This window comes from Rutilus rutilus (assembly GCF_951802725.1).
Source record: "Rutilus rutilus genome assembly, chromosome: 17".
NCBI lineage: Eukaryota > Metazoa > Chordata > Actinopteri > Cypriniformes > Leuciscidae > Rutilus > Rutilus rutilus.
Window position 1 is genome coordinate 21,568,079 of NC_140230.1, and position 24,824 is coordinate 21,592,902.

Genomic DNA, 24,824 nt, shown 5'->3' on the forward strand with positions numbered 1-24,824 from the left:
GCTAGCAGTGTCACACACCTCAGAAACACAATCAGGTTTTTGGGAAGTTGTCTAACAAACACCGTCTCTGGGTTTTGATGTTGTGTGTGTGTTGTGTGGTGGACTGTGGAAAGGCCTGTACAATGTTTGAAGGATTAGAGAAGTGCTTTTGATGAAGCGTAGCGGCTCAGTGTCCACCACCTCCCTCAAGACCTCACTGCCAATGTGTGTGCGAGTGTCACTCTCCGTCTAAAAGAGATGTTGAGCTGCATGCTGATCTTTTATTCATCTTAGCTCAGATTGCAGTATGCCTGAGCCACATATAGGAGAATAACCTGGAACAACTGATTCGCATGCCATCATCTCTACAAACTCACACACAAACACTTCAGTTGATAATCATGAGAAGGAGATATTGAAGGATAGGAAAAGATTACATTAGTGTGGAAAGACCACTAACTTGGAGGAGAAGAGGCTGTCTGAAATAGTCATGCAGTCTTTTCCGATCATGACTTCCCTCTTTTTTACGTTTGATAGATTTACAAGCGATTTTTGATTTCCCATGAGTCTGGAACTTAATCATTATTTCTCTTGAAACCTTTTTTAAAAGGAAAATCTGGGACATCTTATGAAAAAGGAATCATTTTTTAGGTATTTAGAGACAAACACACATAAACAAGGGATTAGTTACTTTTTTTGGGAGTAACTCAATATTGTAATGCATTACTTTTAAAAGTATATTTCCCCAACACTGTGTGTGTGTGTGTGTGTGTGTGTGTGTGTGTGTGTGTGTGTACATGTTTTTTTTTTACCAGTTACCAGTGGCTCAGACAAACACACATAAACAATGGCTTAGGGTAAGTGTACCCATTAAGCCCACCAAAATCTAAATCTAGGTTTTTTTCATAGATATTGACATAGTTTATAAGAAAAATAATTTGTTAAAATGCAAGATCAATCTCTCATTTGAAAATGTATTAATTAGTTGATGTACATTTTAGAATATAAAATTAAGATAATTTAGGAATAAAGTCAGAAGTCTGGCATGGGCTTAATTGGTACTTTGGCACCATTTAAGCCCGCATGTGTTCCAAATAAGCCCACATCATCTTTAATTCACAAAATATAGTTTTTTTTATTGATTTTAAAGAAGTAAAACATCAATATATTTATTTAGTGACAGGGAAGAATAAAAAAAAATCCTTTTGCTAATGTTTGATTGAAGCCCTGGGTGGGATGGGTAGGTGTTAGTGGCCGGTGGTCTGGAGCTTTAAGTTGGCTTGACTGGAGTTGTAGCTGGAGTCAAGCTGGAAGTTAGGCCGGGTGTATCTCGGGAGCCAAGCAGAGTTGGGGCTCCAAATTCTGGGCTTAGGAGGGGCTCCTAGTGGGCCCCCCACACCGGGAGTCTGGAGCCTTAAGCCGGCTTAGCTCCCAAGTTATGCCTGGTCAAAGGTGGAAGTTTAACCGGGTGTATCTCGGGAAGGAAGCCGAGTTGGGGCTCCAGACTCTGGGGTTTCTGGGGACTCTCAGGTCACACCAGGAGTATGCAGCCTTAGGTCGGCTTGATTCTGGAGTTATGCCCAATCAAAGTTCCACTGGAAGTGACCATACCTCGGGAAGAAAGCTGAGTTAGGGCTCAATACTCCCGGCATAGGCGGCCCACTGGGTGACCCCTCCATGCCCTTAGTCCAGAGCCCCATCTCGGCTTGGGCCCCAAGTTTTGCCCGGTCAAAGCTGGACAGGAAGTGCCGGTATCTCGGAGCCGGACGGTCCCAGGGGCTCAAGACTGTGGGGAATATAGGGTCCCTCTGGGAGCTCTCCATGCCCAGAATCTCAAGCCTTAACTCAGCTTGGCTCCCGAATTATGCCCGGTTATACATACAGGACTTTAGGACAAACCGGGCTATATCTCATTTGAATGAATGTGTGTAATTTGTGTGTAAGTAAGGTAAGGTTAAAAGGTTAGTAAGGTAAAAGCACACAAAGACATGTTATCTTTAAACACTTTCAAAAAATTTATCAAAGTTTGCAATTAGAGGGATTCCTCATTGAAATACATAAGGTGGGCTTAAATGGTACATAGTGAGTAATGGTGAAAAAAGACAATGTTTTCCTTTAAAAATGTAAGATATGTTTACAAATACATGCATGGAGCTTAAATATACTTTGGACTAAGTATCATAGTAATTTTCATTATGCCCACATTGAGAAATGTTAAGTTTTTTTCATTCAAGGTTAGCTTGTGTTGGCTCTAGTTTGCATGCGTTTTGTGGCGCTGTACCATTTAAGCCCATCTTAAAAAAAAGTTAATTTATAAAAATAATCTTCTCTACAAAACAATTTATGATGCATTTATTTGTAAATGAATGTAAAATGAATCACAAAACATTCATTGTTTGCAGTTCACATGCTTAATTCTTTGGCAGTCTATCTTTCTGTAAGGCTAATGGCTTGACCTAGAGATTAGCTTTGAACGCAAGCTAATAAAACTCATCTTTCCATTTAAAGGAAAATGATATAAAATGATAAAGTACTATTTGTTCATACACAAAAAACAATACATTTATCTCTTATTTGACATAATATCAATGTAGTTACCAAAGAAATGGCTGAAAATTGCTGAAATGTGTTGATTTCTGAAGGGTCCCGAAACACCAAAGTTTTGGGGTGACTTTGTGTGAGGTCACCTGAGATGGCATGCACATGGGTGGGGCTAACTCAACATTGCCAAATGTAATTGGTATGCAATTAAAAATGCCAGGGAAGTAACAAATCACTGGATTGGTTAAAATAATAAGCAGCATAAAATATTATTTTCTCTTTTTTAAATTTGACTTAAGAGTTGAAAGTGGGCTTAAAGGGTACATGGGCTTAATGGGTACACTTACCCTATGTGTTTGTATGTGGTGTATGCTTATTTTAATATTTACTCAACTTAAAAACATGAATTATTCATTGACAGAACTATATAGGTTTATAAATATTCACAAGGATTATCTACTGAAGTAATAATCTCAAATTGGTCAAAAATCAGCCGATTAATCAGCTCAGCTTTTATATAGTGTACTTATCACTAATAAATGTGTGGTTAATGTAGAGTTACTGTTACACAGTGGAATTCCCCTAACAGTCGACTTTGTTTGTTACAGGTAGCATGCGTGAGTAACAGGTTTCTGTGGCGGGACCTCAAGCTCCTCCCCTCATCTGGAGCCCCTGCGCTGTAGGATACGAGACCGCCTTCCTTCACCCACTCTGACCTGAGTTCAACAGGTACGCACTGAATATGCAGCAGACAATTATGCCATTATGTAATTATTCTTTATTATATAAAGTGTGAATTAATATCTGCTCAGTTTTTCTCACAATGCATAGTTAATTGAGTGCGACAATGAAGCAGTTCACATATAGTGTCTGAAAGGGAAGAACTCTATTGCAATCTTTCCACATGTAATGCAGGCATTTTTTGTGTGTAAATTTACGTAACTAGGTGTTTCTTCAACTTCTGGGCTTTTTTGGCCCTGTGGACTTAAAATATCTTTAAACACTTTAATTTGTCCAGCAGTGTATACACATGTAGTATGCTACAGGAAAATGTGGTCATTGTTTTCTTTTCTTAAAACAATGTGTGTGCATAGCAGTCTAAACTTTAAATAGACTGTAATGCATATTGATCTGGGTTACACCACAAAATGGCTGAATGATTGCAAATTGAAGTATTTAATTGTACTTGTTGTTTCTGCCAGGCTTTGCATTGGTAATCAATTTGTGTTTGTTTTCTGCACTGGGTGCAGTTTTTGCATCACAGCTCCCTCCATCTCCATCACCCTTTTTTTTTTGTTATTTTGTGAGTCTTTGTGTGTGTGTAGCTTGTTAGTTGTGCTGGTTTGAAAGAGCCTGTGCTCAAGGCATGTAATCATCTGTGAGAGGAAGAGGAAGTTGCAAACACAGGCTTTGGGGAACCGCATCTCAGTCCGATTTCTACACCAAATTTGACATTTCAGTGTAGATGCTCCATCAGCACTATCAGTTTCTTTGCGAGATCGTGATTATTTCCTCTTACTTTCCTCTTTGTATGATGATAATTTCTTAAACCCAAAAAGTAGGAAAGCATTTCTTTTTTTAGTTGAGAATAGAAACATGAGGCCTTGAGAGTTTTCTGTTCACTATGTCCGTCTATTTCAAGCCCCTTGAAACAAACACACACACACACACACACACACACACACACACACACACACACACACACACACACACACACGCACACCTCACAGGCTCGCACTTTGTCTCAGAGTCAGTGACATAACCCCTTACTACCGGTTTCTGAAATTAGACTGTTACATTGTGCACTATTGTTGCATTCTGGGAAATACTGCAGACCTCTGAAAACAGGGATCCTGTTATAGTTACTTTCTTTATGTTTTTGCTCAAGTGCTGACTTTGGATTTTGTAGTATGTTTATGTAAGGACATTAGTTTTTACTATGTCAGGATGTATGGGACATTTTTCATACTGCATATAGATCATGTTTGGTTATGAGTCTGCACACACACACACACACACACACACAGTGCCCTTCGCACACCAGTGGTTATTTGAGTTGTAAGCTTGTAGTCAGAATTAAGTGTGTAAAGGAACTGTGCCACTGAATAATTGCAAGAAAGAACGTCTTTCTATTGAGATGCACGCAAATAAACAAAACATACCTAGCAACCAGTATTACCCAAACAAATGTGGTTATTTTAATGATCATTCAGAAAGTCTCAGTTTGAATCAGTATAATGAATCCTTCATTGAACGAACTCTCTGAATCAGTCAAAGTGGTTACTGAATCAACATCTCACTTACATAACTGCAAGTTATTTTTACTTTCAGTGATCTCTATCTCAAAATGAAACAAGGTTTGTGTGTGTCTGTTGTGTAAATACAGGATACAACAGGAAAAATCAACAAATCACCAATGCTAGGTTTCTTTTCATTTATTTTGAACAGACAGTAGTGCAAATTACAGTTTGTTCCACCTAGCGGCATTTAGTCCCCCTGAGGTACAGTTCAGACTCCTTTAGTGTATTAAGTACTAAGCAGTAAACAGGTCATATTTTTTTTGTATTTCTGGTAAAAAAAACAAAAGGTTTTTGGTCACAATCACCTACAAAACTGAAAAGCATCTCTTGTAAAAAAAAAAAAATAGAATAATGAAAAACAAAACTTAGAGAATAGTTTTTTTTGCACATGAGAGTGACGGTGGCGGATGCACAGTTGAGTATTAAGCTTTTTCAAGAAATCACGGAAAGATGAGAGAGAAGGAGAAAACCAGCCTACTTCACCTTTCAACGATGAGACAGCGAGTGAAGCGGCACCTGAGGCTTCCCATTTGCAGGACGCACATATTTCATCACTGGACTGTAGTAGTGAGACTTCCACGACACAAATGCCAAATGATTTTGTCTCATAACAGCGGAAACAACTTAAAATACTCCGTCATTTATGGTCATACAGATAAGAGTATCATTTGAAACTGTAAAGGGTGTACTCACAATAAAAACGAAACATTGTGCTTTTGCAAAATAAAGAAAACAAACAGAGTGTTTCCTTTCCTTTCCGTGATCCCAGTTTCCTTTCCGTGAAGTAAGTGGATAAATTAATTGAAAATCAACGAATAGGCTGCTAGAAATCTCTTGCGTGCCATCTGAACTCGCCAATCTTGTTTGGGTTGGTGCATAGATCGTCTCTTCTTCTGCTCTTTTTCCTGTTATGGTGCTTATCAAACAGTGTTGCATTACCGCTCACATCCCCTTCTGGATTGTAGTGTAGATCGCCTTTGACTGACTGTATTCGTCTTCTGACTGTATGCATGCACCGAACCGTGACGTCCGTGCTGTGACCGTTCAGAATGAACACATGTACCGTTACACACCTTGGGCCCTATTTTAACGATCTGAAACGCAAGTGTCAAAGCGCAAGTAACTTTGTGGGCGGGTCTTGGCGCTGTTGCTATTTTCCCGGCGGGATAAATGACTCTTGCGCCTGGCACAAATCTAAAAGGGGTTGGTCTGAAGTAGCTTCATTATTCATAGGTGTGGTTTGGGCGTAACGTGAAATAAACCAATCAGAGCGTCAGCTCACATTCCCTTTAAGAGCAGGCGCGCTTGTTTTAAAGCGGATTCCTATTATAACGGCGGATTTGCCAGGCGCACGACAGGAGCGGTTCAAGGCCGAGGAGACCGACGTTCCCGTCAGGGACGTTGGGGATGGAGAAACACACCCAAATTAACTTCGGTTAAACAGGCGTATGATAATTTGGGTAAATGTGTAAGCTAGATGTATGCTTTTATAATAAAATGTCTATCTATCTATCTATCTATCTATCTAATGTATGATTTGCAAAAATAACTGCTGCGTCTGTGTGTAGATGAGAGAATCAAAGTATATGCGCGTTGTGCACACTACACTGATTAAGGTCAAGCATGCGCCCTTAAAATAGCATATGAATAACATGCGCAACGCGCCACTGACTTTAAACTGTCAGTGGCGCAATTGTTTTCTAAACCTGTAAAATAGCATGAGGGAACGTTTGCGCCGGAACACGCCTCCTCTTTGCGCTGAACCGCCCCGGGGAGCGCAAGTGTATTTCCTAGTTTACCGACGTGCATCTGTGGAGGGAAAAGTCCGCTGTGCGTCGGGTGCAAAATAGGAATGATACATGCGTCGGTGTACAAAGTCAATTGCGCTGGGTGCAAGATAGGGCCCCTAATATAATAATAGCATATATATACTTAAGTTGGTAACATCACTACTTTTTGCTTTGTTACTCTTTAACACTGTCACACACATTTATGTCTTGTCAAAGTATGTAATATCTGAACTACAAAAAGCAAATATGAGTAGCAGAAACAGATGTTTCAGACAGAAGTGACTCCCACACAAAACTGATTTTTTTACACAGACTTGAATGTCTCTATAGAGCAGGAGCTGGACGTGCTCTGCAGGAGTCATTAGGAGACTTAAGCTCGCTGTGATAACTGGTCTGGGTCCGTTAAACAGCCGCGATTCTTTTGCTGTCATTCACAGAGAGTTCATTATGCAGGACTGTATCTCGCTTTTGTGTTAATTATGAAATGAAGTCTGGCAGCTCCGTCCTGCTGATTTTTTTTTTCTTTGATGTTTTATCATTACGCACACACACACACACACACACACACACACACACACACACACACACACACACACACACACACACGTACGCACGCACGCGCACACACACACACACATACACATACATAGTCATGAACCTCCACATCTTGAACATTTTTTAACAACTCTCCTGAATATCTGATGAAATATCATTTCAGGAAACTTTTCTCTCTCTATCTCTCTCAGACTTGGACTCTGTCCAAATCAGTCTTTTTTTGCTCTCACAGTAGGTGGCTTGTGTTTCTACATTATGTTGTAGGTTTATTTGATTCTCTATTTAAATGTCTGTTAATCTGTAAAGTAATTTTCCTCTCTCTTTTTTTTTTAAACAACTCTGAATTGTCGATACTTTTTTTTTTTATATAAATGAAATACACTGGGGTTAGGGTTTTTTATTTTTTTAAAAGCAGTCTCTTATGCTCAACAAGACTTCATTTATTTGATTAAAATACAGTAAAAAGTAATTGTAGCAACAATGAGGTGAGGTCACTTAGAGGTGTTGTAGGATTATTTCTGATGCATGAGATTCAAACAAGACGCTTCCAGTCCAGTACTGCATTTATCCCTTTATTTGTCACAGTTCCGATGCCAAAACACATATTTCATCTCTTCAGCTCTCTGGCTACCCAGATACCTATTAAAAACCACTCTCCACCCAGTGTCTAACAGTGGAACTACAACATATTACAAATAGAACATAATGGCTCTTACAGTAATATTGTAAAATATATTATTTGCAATTTTAAATAACTGGTTATATTTTCAAATGTAATTTATTCCTGTGATGGCAGATCTGAATTTTCAGCATCATTACTCCAGGTTTCAGTGTCACATGATCCTTCAGAAATCATTCTAATATGCTGATTTGATGCTAAGGTAACTTTTTTTTTGTTTTTTTTTAAGTTGAAAAAAATATTATTTCTCAATGCTGAAATGTATTTATTCATTTACAATGTGTTTTTAGAGCTAGAATTTTAATGCTGTCGTATTTCACGGGACACTAATTTGTCACTGAAGCATCGGCCTACTTTGCACATCTATCCCAACAAATCCATTCATCACCATTTATGCAAACGATTTTTTTGAAGTGCTACAGGTGTTTGGGAAAGTGCTGTAGTGTTTTTTTTGTTGCTATGTTGTGCTTTCGGAGAAACAGTATGTACAGTATGAAGAGGATACGTTTTAGCAAATGTGAAATATTTATGGGACAAAAACTATTATAAAAGCTAAGATGGAAGGTCATAACTGGTCTTTCAAATGTGCATTAGACAACACATGGTTTTTGTTTTTTTGTTTTACCATTGTTTTATTTTTTTTATATATATTTTTTTATAATTTATTAATTAAATGATTTTATTATGTTTGGATATATATCCTGGACAAGGTTACAAAGCCTGGTACCAGTACCAAAAACAATGTGAATTCTATAGAGTATTTGATCAAAGTGTGATTCTGGAGGGACAGTGCCTGAAATTCAGTCCAATTATTCAATGTTATTCCTCATTCCCATGTTCTGATGGCCCTGACCTTCCTATAACTGAGTCTAACACAGACTGCAAAACTGTACTCCTGTTCTATGCACATCTACATTCGACCCTACAAACAATGAAGTATTAACTGTGTGTTTTAATCCTAAAATAGAAGAATCCCTAAATGTGCCAACTATGTGCGAAGTGTGCACTTTGCAGCAGGAAAGTGCCTTTTGAGTAGTAGTGCTAATTGTATTTGGTGTGTTAAATGCCAAGGTATTTAGTACAGTATTGACTTTGAGGGAGTTTCTTGCCAAGGTTGGTGTTGTTCACCAAAGCACAACACGCTGTAAGCATGCAAAACACATCTCCGGGAAGTTGCATATATTTTAATCATGATCCTCAGTGTACATAATGCATATTTAACTTGAACTGACAAGCATACAAATTGAAAAAGACTGGAATCACATCACACACGGATCATATGCACACAAAAATAGAGCTGTGTCAGATGACTATTACCCACCCAGAGCGTTTGGATGCTGCATGCACTCTGTTCTTCAGTGCAGCGTGGATGTGCGCTCCTGCAGTTACCACGCATGTTAGTTGAGCTGAAATCTGATAAAGCGTAGCCCGTTCGATTTTTATGACCCATTCGTACTGTAATACCATCAACCTTGTAATTGGTTTATCCGGCTGCTGTTTGGGATGGACTAATCTAATATGCATAATTCAATGTCGAACTGAAGTCAAGACCTGCACGAACTGAGTGTGCAAATGGAGTCTTGACTGTACTAAGTGTAGACGCCATATTGAGTTTTTCACAAATGAAAAAAAAGTAACTCTGAGGCTCTGAGGAACAGACGTGCAATCCAATCTATCTATCTGTCTGTATGTCCGTCCGTCCATCTAGTTTTTGTCTGTCATTCTTTATATTGTTTTGTTTGTCCTTCTATCTGTCGTTCTGTCTGTGGTTCTGCCTATGGTTCCTATATATTGTTTTGTTTGTTCTGTCTGTGGTTCTGTCTATGGTTCTTTTATATTGTTCTATCTGTGAAAATGGAACTTCATATTGTTCTGTCTGTCTGTCAATCTATCTATCTTTCATTCTTTATATTTACATTTACATTTCGGCCCTATGGATCGACGGTATGTCTGGAGAAAGAAGAATGAAGTATATGCTGAAAAGAACACTGCCTACAGTTAAGCATGTTGGTGGCTCAGTGATGCTCTGGGGCTGCTTTGTATCATCTGGCACTGGAAACCTGCAGTGTGTGGAAGGCAAGATGGATTCATTGAAGTATCAGGAAATACTAGGAGAAAACGTCATGCCGTCAATGAGGAAGCTGAAGCTTGGGCGTCATTGGACCTTCCAACAGGACAATGATCCCAAGCATACTTCAAATTGCAGACGAATTCCTGGAAGAATCTACAGTGGCCATCACAGTCACCTGACTTGAACCCCATTGAAAATCTCTGGTTGGATTTGAAGGCGGCGGTTGCAGCATGCAAACCCAAGAATATTACTAAACTGGAGGCCATTGCTCATGAGGAATGGGCTAAGATTCCTCAGAAACGCTACTAGAAGCTGGTGTCTGGTTATACATCCTGTTTGCAGCTGGTCATAACAGCAAAAGGGTGTTCTACTCAGTACAAAAGATGCAGGCCATGAAGTGGTTAATTTTGAGACTGCAGAAGTCCTTAAAAGTTGAATGTTCAGTTGAATTTAGGGAAACCACTTGAAACATTTGTTGTGTTAAGCTATTTCAGTTCCTTTTGTTTGATTTGTTTATTGCAAACAGCTGAAAATCTGCACATTTAGTCAATAAACCTGATTTGGTTGAATAATTTTGATTACAACTGTGTACAACTCTATCTGTCTGTTTCTTTATGTATATTTGATATAAATAGTGCATGAGGAGATACAGTGGCTTTCGCAGAGATATCATAATCTCAGATGACATTTTCTCTTTTCTCCATTGTGCTAGTGTGTGTGTCTGAAATAGGAGAACTTAACCGAAACATTTCGAAAGGGAGATAACAGAGGTGGAGGCGTAGAGAGAAAGATGGAGGGACTGTGAAAAGGAATAAGGAGATGCTGTAGGGGTTTAATTTGCTTTTCTCTAACAGACGGCAACAGTCAAAGAAAGTTAATTACGCTCCCGTCTCACATCTCGATGTGTGTGCGTGATGTGACCAGGGGTGCGAGCAAGTGAGCGGGTTTCTGCGCCCATCTGTTTTCCTGCCAGCCAGAGTTGTTAAGAGGCTCTCTGCTTTAGCTTGTGACTGTTTTCTGTCTTTCACTCGTTCTCTTCTTGTGTCCCTTTTTTCCCCCCTCATGTCTGTCTGTTACTCTCTAGTCATCTTTTTTATGTCCTGGATTTGTTTGCATGATCGAAGGCTAACTCATATTCCTGTTTGTGTGTGGCGTGTTGAACAAGAATCCCCCCCCCCCCCACCAGCATGTGACACACACAGGTGGTGTGCCTATCCATATGTCTCAGTATCAGACACAGCATTAATATTGCATTACGTGAAGACATGTTAAGAAGCCCTTGCAGGAAGTAACACAGGAAGTGAAACTCCAAACCTTAAAAGAACAATCACAGTCCCGCTCTGATATTTGCTAAAGGTGTTGCAGGTGCAGAACTTGCATTGAGAAAGTAATGTCATACTTTGTAGTTCTCTTCGGATGGTGATTGTTTATAAGGGCACTTGATGTCATTTCAGCTTTTACAGTTGCTAGAGATTTAATTGCTGTCTGAATCAGAAATCTGTTTTTCTGAATTTACCTGCAGTTTTGCTTGCTTGTCACAAACTCTTGTGTTTACGTAACTAGATTAAGCACTTAGAAGAAGAGTGATAGCTGTATCTGGCATCAGTGTGTATGTGTTGTTACCTCTATGAATAAAATTGTCACAATGTTCTCACATGACCTAATTGCTAGGTCGCAGAGTCATGCAAATATTCTTTTACACACATCACCCTGAGAAAAAATGACTGTCCACATCTTATAAGACAATGGTGTTTGTCCAAGGAAGTGTGTTTTGCACATATAGTATGGGTGAATGGAACAAAAGGACTGTGTGTAAGAACAGGAGGGTGAAGAGAGATTTTATTCAAACTGTTTGTAAAGAGTTTAGATGGTATTGTATTTTCATACATTTTTATCCGTAGAATGACATATTGTGTTTTTTTTATGTGATAGGCCTATTTAGTTTAGGTTAATGATGTCACACTTTGCCATTGTGGGCCGGTTGCACTAGGGAGATGTGTGTCTGTTTTCATCTTTCAGGCCTGTGCTTACTCAGGTGTGTGTGTGTGTGTTGTCACGGTGATGAATGTCTCGTCCAGCTGGCGTGGGCAGGGGCCTTTGGCGTTGCCACTGTGATGGACGAGGGCCACGAGAACAGTGGCATTACTGCTGTGCCAGTCATAACCTTGAGCTCAACACACACAAACTCTTTGAATGCTGGTGAGACCCCCTCAGAGACATTAGATGCCAGAAGATTTTGGCAAGGCTTTGACTACTTTAACATCGTACTGCTCCGTTCTGTCTGACATTCATGTTTATGTCGTTTATCTCTTAAGAGTCGCACCTGCGCATATTAGCGCACAGACACTGACACAGTATGTCCAGATCAAAACACAGGCAAAGAAGTAGTGATCTCATATGTAAAAATAATGCGATCATCGACAATAAACAGCATATAACTCAAAATGGCCTAATTACAGAAAGAAATGTCGACCCAGGAAGTGCCATAAGACTGTGAAGCTCTGGGGTTGTTGATGGACTCGATCTACTCTTTCTACGTGATTTTCTCAGCTTTATGCTGAAAAAAAAATATGCTTTTTTATTTTAAAACAGAGGGTCTATTATTTATTTTTGATATGTTGCATGTTCAGATATTCAAACAGCAAAAAATTCTGGGAGCCCTGAAATTTTTGTGAAAATGACCAAAAATGCTAGCGCTGGCCTTTTTTAAAATATATATATATATGAAATAATTTTTCAGCACCATATAAACATATTAGAATGATTTTAAAGGATTATGTGACACGATATAAATGGTCATATATGGATAAATAAATAAAACGAATAAAAAGTACATATTAATTATTTTGTCATTCCCTAAACAGAGTCAGATCATGTTACCACATTCATTATCTTATAAATTAAATTAAAGTAGCAAGTCATGTACACACTTTAAAGAGTGTTTTTGAGGTTTTGTGAATCATAAAAGTGTGCCATTTAACTTTGATTAATGGGTGGGCCAGAAAATAATGAAGAGTGACAGGATGGCAGTGGTTCTTTTTTGTCTTTTGATGGCTTTCTGTCCCCTTTAAATTGACACACACACACACACACACACACACACTTCAAACTCTAGAGATACAGTTGGACGGAGACAGTGACAGAAGTTTGGTACGGCTCTCTAGAGAGAGAGTCACTGAGGAGAGGCTTTCAGGTTTGTTTTTTGTCAACTGCAGTGTGCTAGACAGCTTCCTACTCAAACATGCAGCACAAGAGAGTCTGTAATGGACTGGAATAAATAAATGTTGTTCCAAACCTGTGACTTTCTTTCTTCTTTGTTTTTTTTTTTTTGTCCATATATGAAGGTCTGTGTGTCCAAATGTTGTTTTGAACCACAATGACATTATCCATTTTATGGACAAACACTGTTGAACCTTCTTCAAAATATCTTGTTTTGTGTTCCACAGAAGAAAGCCATACATGTTTTGAATGACATACATTTTTGGGTGAACTATCCCTTTGTTTCTTTGAGTGTGGCACTGTCAGGATGCCACATAAAGAAATGGTTTCCTGAGTCTGGTGTAATACTTTTTTTGACCTGTAGTGTGTATATATATATGACATACTTTTACACACACATTTACTGAATTAAGTATTTGTACAAATTTTTAGGACTAGTTTGATTTTGTAGCGATTCAGTTCTTCAAGTTCTTAGAGTGTGATTGATGATGCCATGTAATTACGTTATAATGACCTCCCCTTTATCAAAGCATATCACACACTGCTCACCTCCCATAGGAACATCATCCTTCTTTCCCTTTCATTTCTTCTTCATCATCTCTCTCCTTTTCTCATTGCATTTCTAGTTGGCTAATAAAAGATTCATTTCCAGTTCATTAATGAAGGCAGATGGCTGGATTAAAGAAACCCTGTTAAAGAACGGAATTTGCACCCACCAATAGGGCAAAGGTCAAATCTGAGATTCTGTTTGAGCAGTTTTTGGAATAATTACTCTGAATCATCTGCTAATGTGGTAGGCTATATTGAGTCAATTGTCTTATTAGTATTCTCCGTTCGTTGCTTGAGTTGTATGCCCTTAACGGAGGTCACAGAAAATAATGGAACAGTGGATTTTTCTTACTGTTTTTATATAAAAATGCTTGATGTACTTATATGGAGAAATATTTAATGTGCACAATGCAGATATTTCCACCCAGTCCTTCAAGACCATTTATTTGACGATTATGATGTAGGCTAATGAATATATTAAAATATGTAATGTTTTAGATTACACCCCCACCCACACATTTACATATCGAAGTCTGTTCAAGTATTCAGTAAATTGGTGGTGGTGTTGTTCCTTCACATGCTAAGCGCTTAGGAATTTATAACAGGTCATTTACATGTGTCTTAAAGATACGTTTGCAAAAACAGACTGTTTCTCAAAGCTGTTCTGCAAGATTTATTTCCAAGGATGTAGAGAGACTTTTTTTTGGTGCAAGAAACCATTACTTTATCCATGGACTTTAGGGAAAAGTATAAAATGTGAGAATATGTCCACTCTATGGTCTCTTTGGCAAACCTCTAGTGCTTTATTTTGGTGTGAAGATGATAAAGTGTCTGTGTTTGTAGCTTTTTCAGGTAGCAGTCTACGGTAAGCTATTACTCAACTTCGAGGCTTGTATAGATGTACTATGTTTGTTGCTTGAGTGTGGTGTTTAAAACAGGCTGGTATACTGTTTGCTGTAACAGGTTTCAGTATGGTTTAAACCCATGCTGTCTGGTTGTAGGTGTGAAATATCACTGGCAACCTTTCAAGTGTTTTCTTGTCACCTGTGTTTGTGTGTAACATACTGTGTGTGTTTGTGTGCGTTTCAGGTGTGAAGATGAGGAAGTTTGCGTATTGTAAGGTGGTGCTGGCCACTTCTCTGGTGTGGGTGATGATAGACATGTTCATCCTTCTCTACTTCAGCGAATGCAACAAATGCGATGAAAAAAAAGAGAGAGGATTGCCGGGGAGAGACAGTAAGTACACACGCACACACACACGCACACACACACTATCAATAGTTATCACATAGTCTTCCATTTTTCTTAACATTTTCTGTTGATAATAAATACACTATTTGGCATTATTACAAAGAATTGTTTTCTTAAGCACTGTATTCTGTAATAAATAAATGTAGAATATTTTGGAATATTTCTATTATTTTGTTTCATCTCATGTTTAATTGTGGCTAATATAGTTTTATGGTTACCATGGTAAGTCTTAATAGTACATTTTAATATTTGATTTAAGGACATTTTAGATTACTTTTATATGATACAAATGTAAGTACTGTGATTAGACTTGATATGAATGTAAAAAATGAATCCTGAAGTAAAACCAAATGAGAAGCGTTGCCTTAGAGACTATAAAACGAGCAGAAAGAAGATATAGAAGATACATTCAGAGGGAACACTTACTGAGAGAAAAGTATGAAGTGGATGGTGATGCAGTGGGAAAGTTCATCCTCTTTCAAAGATTTAGTTTGTCTGACCCCTGTATCAGGTCACTTTGGTTTGTTCTGTGTGGTCACTCAAGAGCTGCTTTACTTTGGCCGTCATCTCATGAAACAATAACCCTAAAATAATCTGCTTACCATATTAATAAAGCACATTTTCTGCTGCTTGTGTGCGTTTCTGTAGCGATGATTATACGATTTCTACCCCAAGAATACCTCATGAAAGCCATTGGATTTTGCTGAGCAGGGAAACAGGACAAAGTTGCCTTGTAATGCGCTCAGTCCGAACAGCTAAATCCTGCCCACTCGACACACATGCGGTTCACCCATACATACACACACACACACACACACAGCGTACGCACACACACACGACACGGGGTTTACAAACAGGCAGTTTGCCTCTTAGAGCAGATGTAATCTCTTACACGGTTGCAAATCTGACCTTAATCTCACCAAAGCATGCTTTTTGAGTTATTAATGATCAAAGCTCAGCGCTTATCTACCCACCCGAAATCGACAAAAACACACACATGGCACAATAAACAATTGTGCACAGACATCGAGGCCACACATTCTTTTCTGTGGGAAAACACTCAAATGTTTATGGGGATTTCTTTAACTTCAGACACTGGTCGAGTTTTATTAAAACTAACATTAGAGGTGAAACGGAATGAAAATTTCATATCACGATTATAGTGACCAAAATTACGATTATCTGTATTATCACGGTTTTGTTCAAATGAGATGAAAATGTTCAAAAAGAACTGATACACACCATGAAAACATTTCAACATATATATGCGTGTGTGTGTGTGGAGGGCCTAAAACTAACTGTGACAAGAAAATTTACCAGCCATAAATATTTTTTCATATACTCGCCAACACTGATTTTTACTCTTTTTTTATTTTATTTTAGGCCTTCTATGTATGTATGCATGTATACGTTTGTTTACTTGTTTTTCAAGGAGACCAGTGTCAGTGAAGAGCATGACTGCAATAAAATATGAATGTGTTTTTATGTAAATAAATGTTAATGTAAATTTGGGAACAGAATATTTTTACTCCGCCATTTCCATTCAAGCTGCAGTTTCAATTTATGCAAAAAGTGTCAGTCTAATTTGATTGTGTGTATTTAGGTCACATAAAATATGAGCTGTGCAAATTAGCCTTAAGGTGATGATACACAGGGCAACTTTTTGAGCAATGTTGCTGGTTAATGTTGCCGTCAACGGGCAACCGGATGAGACACAGGGCCCATGACCTATCTAAATTATCCAGATAGAAATGTATTGCCCATTTTCAATGGGAAAGTGCCCAAGCAACAATTGCTTGGCAAGATTGCCCAGCAACATTGCTCAAAAAGTTGCCCTGTGTATCATCACCTTTAGAAAGACAAAGGAGTCAGGCTTTTTTTTTTTATTCCGAAAATGTTGTTCCTGTTGTTCCAATCACAGAATACATAATTTGAGATGCGGTGGAAATGCAACTGTGGTGCTGTGGTTTTTCATTAAAAAATCCCAGAATTCTCTGGTGATGTGTGTTTGTCCACTATTGGACAGATTAAATAAACTAGTGAGAGTGTGATGAGTTTATGTTCTAAAAGTCCACAGTATGGCATGTGCGTTTCTCCAACTATGGACACTTGTGTCTACAAGTGTCCATACTTGGACAAACGCCCATACTTAATCAAAAGCCAAGGGAACAATCTTGAATTTGCGTGTTTGTGTTTCAGCTGTGGTTCAGAGGCCTCATGATGGCCCAGGGGAGATGGGAAAGCCAGTGGTCATCGCTAAAGACCAGCAGGAGAAGATGAAGGAAATGTTTAAGATAAATCAGTTTAACCTGATGGCCAGCGAGATGATCGCACTCAACCGATCTTTACCGGATGTCCGGCTCGAGGGGTGAGTGTCTGCTTGTGTATTCGCTACCATTAAAGTGAGATTGTTTTTGTTTATTAGTTGAATTTTAAGCCTATAACTGGCTTAACTGTTATGTTTTGAGCCGTGAGGGTTGGTGTTTGACTGTTTGACGTATCACAGCATGTGTGTGTGTGTGTGTGCACTCTTCGCTGAGTGAAATGTGTGTGGCAGGGAGTGAAATGTAAACATTGATCCGTGAAATGTGTTTATTTTCTGCCCCTCAGATTAATTACCAGAGAGGTATTTTTTCTCAGCTGTGTTTGAAGCAAACCAATAGAATCAACATTTTCAATTAAAAGATAAGAGTGTGTCAATTACAGAGTCACAGTCATGACCTAACTTTACACACACACACACACACAGCGTCAGACCCACAACTTTCAACTTGACAAGAATGTGATCTAACTCTTATAACTAAGAACATACTACTCTATGTTCCTTGTAACAAACCTATTAGACTTTTTGATCTAAAAGCTTTACATTTGAGAATGTAAACATGAGAATTTCTGCCTGTCCATTTGTAATAAGCACACACATAATTCACAAAGCGAGAGATACAGTACCATTCAAAAGTTTGGGGTCATTATGTTTTTTTTTTTCTTTAAATAAATTGCTACTTTAATTTAGCTAGGACGCCTTCAATTGATCAAAAGAGACACTAATGCCAGCACAACTTTTTTCAATGTTTATAATAATAATAAATGTTTTTTGAGCATCAAATCAGCATATTAGAATGATTTCTGAAGGATCGTGTGACACTGAAGCAGACTGGAGTGATGATGCTGAAAATTAGGCTTTGCCGTTACAGGAATAAAATACATTTTAAAATATATTAAAATAGAAAAGAGTTATTTTAAATTAGTATAATATTTTACAGTATAACTGATGTTTGTTCAAATAAATGCAGCCTGGGTGAGCATTAGAGACTTCTTTCAAAAACATTTAAAACCTTTTACCAGCCCCAAACTTTGGAACGGTAGTGTACAGTAAGTTGGGTAATTAATTATAGTAATGCATGTTACATGAACACTGCAAATAATCTAAACTTATTACAGAACATTTAAGATGTACATAAGATTGAATATTTCATATTGTAGATGCGTTTCCCCTGTATTTTCACCTAAGTTAAGTTGACCTGACTTGACTGTGGACTACGTAGCATGCGGTGAATTGTTTGACGTGTCGCAGTCATTCACCCTAAGTGTTATTTAAACACCTATTAACCTGTGAGAGTTTGCCACATCAAATATTGGCAGTCAGCGTGTGCGTTGTAGAGGTCAGATTACTGTGTGTGCATAGTGCGTGAGTGTGTGTGTCAACTATTTCTTTTACGCTTTGCAGTATTAAGTTCACTGAGGTGAGGCAGAGAAAAGAAAAGACGTGTAGAGAACATGTCAAATTCGTCCTTGAGAAAGCAAAGAAAAGCACGTTTGTGTGTGTGTGTGTATTTGTGACGCTCCTTTTGTTCCGTGGGATATCACTCCAAACTGTTCTCTCTCCGTTCCCACTGCACTAAATAATGTGTAGTTTGTCCTTCTACAGTGAACACACACACTTTCAAAAGACCTTGCCTTAAATATTTACGATTTTAATAAGTCCCTGGATGTTCTCTCTTTCAAGGCGTGACCATGGAAACTATTCCACCATGACAATAATGTCACCCGGGTCTCTGAGCCAAGTAAAGCAGAAGCACGTCTATGAAGCAGACGTAATATTCACACACTCGCATGCAGCTGCACGTCAAGCATTACGTCAAGTGTGTTTAATGAACTGAATCATTAGCATATGCATCCTGGCAGTGTCTGGCGTGGTGATAAATCACTGGGTCACTGGAGAGATCTGTAGGTCTGATAAAAATGCCAGGATTTTTGCTGTTTAATGAGTTTTGTAATTATGTTGTGCCAAATTTCTCTCTCTCTCTTTCTTTTGTGTGTAAATGAGTATAAATATACAAGCAGGACATTTTCCTTCAACATTCCTATCAAACACTCATAAGCCAAACCCAATTCCTGCCTCTAACAACAAGTGCTTAATTTGTGCCGGATCCTGTTCCGGAAAATGTCTAATTTGTTTGCATCTCAGTATTTGTTTTACAAATGATCTGACAGATCAGATACATTGTCAAACTGTGACCATGTGTGCGTGTGTGTGCAGGTGTGCTTGGAGGTTACAGCCAGTCTTGTCTTTTTCTTTTTTTTTTTTACCTGTCAGACAGCATTTAACAATGCTTGTTAGTGCCCTTATTCCAGTTATTTGCCCTGAACAGATGTATTTTTGACCAAACTGTTTTCTTAATATTGTGTCGCATGATCCTACTGACAAATCTACAGCAACCGCATGATGTGATCATGTCAACATGCACAAGGAAGGTTTCCAGCATCTTGTTAAATCCATGTCACGAAGGATTCGAGCTGTTCTGGGGTCCTACTGAGTATTTGAGATGCTTACTTAATAAACTGGCCACTGAGTGTGAATGGAAAATAACATGCACCCAAAAACTTTTTTCTGTTTAATTGTTGTACAATTCGTTTTTTGTAATATACATTTTCACACAGCATACCTATTGGCACCAAAAAGCAACTGCAGAATTTATTTTTTTTTTTTCAAAGCATGTTTCCTAAACACTCCCTTCGTTGGTTGGACAAACAGATAGCTCCGCCCCAAACTCACACCATTGGTTGAGCCAATGTTGCTCTGAACCACAAGTACACTATATATCTAAACCTAAAAAACATCTTTCTTCATTGACGACCATTCAAAATTAGCTTTGTCTTCTGATAAAAAAAAAAATTGCAAGCAATTGTTTATTTACTTATTTTCTCTGCATAAGCTGAAGAAAGAAAAATGAAACACTTCAGCTTTAAGGATCCTTTTTTTATCTGGTTTGAGGATTAGATTCTGATTGGACTGATTTGACAGTATCTTAGCAACGCTCTTCAAACATGTAATTATGCTTTACTGTGCATCAGCAGATGAACCTTTTCCCAGTTACCTCACTGTTTTCCCTGACCTTCTGCTCTCTCTCTTGTCTCACACACACACACACACACACACACACACACACACACACACACACACACACACACACAAACACACCACCATAAGTGCTGTGTGTGATGCGTACTAAATTACTGTTTTGCTGCTCTGAATGGAGTAAAATGGAATACATTATTCTGTTTCTCTAAATTACATATCAAAGGAGGACAAGCTAGCGCCGGAGAGAGAGAGATGTGATATCAAAGAAGTAAGATATCTCAATCTCTACGGAAGGAAGGAAGTGGAATTACTAGGCAAGAAAAAAGGAAAGTGCAGATGAAAGCAACTGAAAATGTATCTGCCAAAGGGAAAAGTGTGTGTGTGAGCAAACATCTTTATGTATTTTTCGCTGGTTGTGGCTGTTTCTTCCCGTACACACCCCTGCATAAACTATCTCAATACTGTGTCGACTAGATAAGTCTCAGTGCCAGACATGATCCTTTTGGGATATTTGCAGTCAACACAGGAAACAGAATTTTGATTGACACAAAAATCTGCCAAAAGAAGAACAGGAAATAAAGAGTTTCATATTTGAGTTTTCACATTTTGTCTGAGAAAACTTATAACATTAAATTAAGAACAAAAAATCTGAAAACATCTGATGTACTGTATAGCGATAATTAAAACCAGTTGTTACAAATCGTTCGATGGACAAAAATAAGCTATTCTTATAAAACAACTAAACTTAAACATAAAAAGCTTAAATAAAAAACACTATTTGTTACTTTAAATAAAATAAACGTTAACTGAAAAAATATAGATCAGTAAAATTTCATCACATCCCGTTACCAAATCCTTTCATTGCTCACACACGAGAGAAAGAGTTCACCTGTCCTATACTATTCTTGCAAATATGTCAAGAGTGCATGTGTGTGTTATAATGATGCAGCTGACCATAGCACAGTGTTATTGTTTGTTGTTGGTCAATTCTTGTATAAAAAAAAAAAGATAATGGTCTTCCTCAGATTTACATTTTCAAAAATTTGATGAACCTGAACGTCCATATCTTTTCTCAGTAAGCCTTATGTGCAATACATAGGTATCTGACTTTAAACCCAGTGGGCTAATAGTCTGATTAAATAACTGATCTTAGCTTTTAATATTCATATCCAGTTCTATTGCTGTCCACATGGAAACTTTTCCAAAAAAGTATTGTCTAGACTAGGGATGTCCCGATACCACTTTTTCACTTCCGATACGATACTGATGCCGCAACGTTGGCTATTTGCCGATACCGATATCGATCCGATATTTTTATTTTATTCTTGAACTAATACTACTAATAATAAAATATATGGAAGCACTTTGCTCAATTAGCCACATAAAAACATCTCACTCAAATGGAGAACAAATACTTCTCCATAGTCCACAACAACAGTTGATAATGAAAGACTGCCATCCTTTATTTGTGTTTATTTGTAATTGTACCTGAATGAATTTAAAATTAATTTGCTATATTTCAAATCAATATATTTGTTTCCTTAAAATTTTAATTAACTTTAACGTTATTCTCATCTGAATTATAAATAATTTATTTCTGTATAAAATAATACTACCATTAAAAACACATTTGATTTTCTTTTTTAATCAATGTAGAATGTGTAACTTCAAAATAAACAGATTAGTGTTCTGTTTTAGGACAAGAAATGAAAACCAATGCAATATGATGAATGTCCAAAAGATGAGATAATTTTTGCTTTTAAACCGCGTGTGTGTCTGTCTGTCTGTCTGTCTGTCTGTCTGTGTGTGTGTGTGTGTGTGTGTGTGTGTGTGTGTGTGTGTGTGTGTGTGTGATTTTGGTTGGGTGACAGTTGTAGGTTACAGTTTGACAAGAGTTTACAGTTTGACAAAAGCACAATGTTGTGTTTTACACAAATATAAGTAGGCTAAACACTTTGCAGTTTTAATGATGTCCTGTATGAACAAAATGACGGAGTATGTTTTTATCTTTCCACTGTTCGATCGCGCCCGTGCCTCTCTCTCTCTCTCTCTCTCTCTCTGACACACACACACACACACACACACACACACACACACACACACACACACACACACACACACACACACACACACACACACATATTCCAGCATTGCAATCTTGACATCGCAGCCTGTTCATCTTGCTGCTTTCACACCAAACGCGAACAGAGCGTCAAATTTGCGTCTAGTTCGACGCTTGAACATTTTGAATCCATTTGCGCGTATAATGATAAAGCCAGCGTTTGAAGCGAAATAGACGTGCGTTCAGAGCTAAGGTGGGTGTCCCTAAAGAACCTGCATATGTCTATGCACGTATCTAACAGTAGTTCCGCATTACATTAATTAATGTGCACGCGAGTTTAATTTATTTTTATACCGTGTATTCTCCGTGTAAATCCATGCACCGAACCGTGACGCACATTCCGAACGTATGTTCAATACGAATACACGTACCGTTCCACCCCTAATAGGTATCGGATATTTTTTTTTCTCCCCTCCAATATCCGATCTAGCGTTCTGGGCCAGTATCGGCACGATACCGATGCCGTGGATCGGATCGGGACATCCCTAGTCCAGACCTCCGCTGGGAAGTAAATACAGACACCTCCAGTTGGAACTTTAATTGAACACCCCTGCTCTGGGAGCTGGTCCCATTAAAGGGTAACTCTCGCCAAAATGCAACCTAGGGTCTTTTTGTTAATCTACCCGAAGCAAACTTTCGTTTAAAAGCATAATTAGAATGGAAACTCCACTTTTAAGTTTGACCGTATTTTCGTTTTCGGTCAAATTGCCTTTTGAATGGGAGTGCTTGGGGCACTTCTATGATAGCATCAAAAATCGCTATTTTTAAAACACTAAGAAGGCTCGACACAATGTGAAACTTTGCTCGAAGTATCACCAGGGGCTCTACACATGAACTCGAGCATTGAGAACATTGTTTGTGTACACAGAGTTTACTAAAAAGAAAGATTTTGAACAACTCACTGTAGCTGTGTCCGCCGGCATTTTGATAGTCAAAAATAGTCGATCTCCGAATGCAACGTAACAGGGAGGAGAGTAAAGATGGAAAGCTCCTAAAGCTTAGTTCCATATAAATTCACAGATAGTTGGTTGTTTTGCCGTTAGTGAAAATCAATATTGACCTTGTATTTGAAAAAGGATGCTCATATAAGAAGCAATACTAAAATTCAGAGTCAGTTCATTCACATTCGGAGATGGACTATTTTTGACTGTCATTTGACTTACTATTAATGCCGGCGGACACAGCTGAGTTGTTCAAAAAGTTTCATGTTGTCGAGCCTTCTTAGTGTTTTAAAAATAGTGATTTTGGTGCTATCATAGAAGTGCCCCAAGAACTCCCATTCAAAAGGCAATTTGACCGAAAACGAAAATACGGTCAAAATTCGAATTATGCTTTTAAACGAAAGTTTGCCTCGGGTAGATTAACAAAAAGACCCTAGGCTGTATTTTGGCAAGAGTTACCCTTTAACATATGATTTATTGTTGTATTGACCTTCATAACATGATTAGCTGTTCATCAGTGTGCTTGATTATCTGATTGGCTGTTCTGCATACTGTTTAATGATGTGATTAACATAATCACTATGCGATTCGTCAGCTAAATTATGCATTGCTTGGTTCTTAGCTGTGCTCTTTTTATTGTCGTTTTTTTTTCCCCGTGTGTGACTTTTATTGGTTTTCCTTCCCAATGTGGTAAGCAAAGCATTTTTGGCTTGTATTTCTGTAATTAGCAGGTTATGCAGAACCATTAAAAGCATATGGTCAAGACTGTAAACTCACAGTCAGCATAGATTTACACAACCACGCCAACACACTGTTTTTATAGTTGTGTGTTGTGTAGAGAGAACAGCTCACAGCTGGGAACAATACTGACCTTTTCTCCTTCACCGCATTCCTGCTGTCTGGGAGGGAACTGTATGTGTGTGTGTGTGTATGTTTGATGCTGAAAGTTGTACTGTGGTATGATTACGCAATATTTCCTTTACAGTTTGACAGTTTTTCTTTTTATATGTCTCTTTTACTTTCAGGTTTCAGGATTCAGGTAGCTTTTATTGGCGAGGTAAAAAAAAGTAAGGGTTGAGAGCCAGTGCCTACTAATAACATTGGATGAGAAAATAATTAACAGTACAAAATAAACACTAAAATAAATACAATGAAATATGAGATTGATTTATGTATAAATAATTTTCACTAAAGTACTAGAGTTTTAGGAGTCAAAGAGGCAATCTGAAATGCAGACAAAGACAATTATCAATCATATTTTTGGGGAGTGGCATCACAACCTATTTAAAGATTATTTTAGTCCTATATTGTAGTCCTTCTACAATGATTTTGACATTTATAGTCTGTGTTTTGGATTATGAAGCCAGCCTTGACACCAGCTGGTTGTTTTTCTTTTTTCATGTTCTGTTTTGATTCTGTTCTTTGATATGATGAAGGCGCTGGTCAGAGAGATTTGGATTTACAT

General features: G+C 38.1%; 1 protein-coding gene across 1 annotated transcript in view; it reads left to right on the top strand.

Annotated features, from left to right (window-relative positions):
* Window positions 1-24,824, top strand: part of galnt1 (UDP-N-acetyl-alpha-D-galactosamine:polypeptide N-acetylgalactosaminyltransferase 1) — a 100,413-nt gene that overhangs the window by 42,240 nt on the left and 33,349 nt on the right. The window contains exons 2-4 of the mRNA XM_084384958.1: window positions 3,129-3,249; window positions 14,773-14,919; window positions 17,134-17,302. Coding sequence (XP_084241084.1) covers window positions 14,781-14,919; window positions 17,134-17,302 — 308 coding nt within the window. The 5' untranslated portion in view covers window positions 3,129-3,249; window positions 14,773-14,780. The remainder of the gene's footprint in view (window positions 1-3,128; window positions 3,250-14,772; window positions 14,920-17,133; window positions 17,303-24,824) is intronic.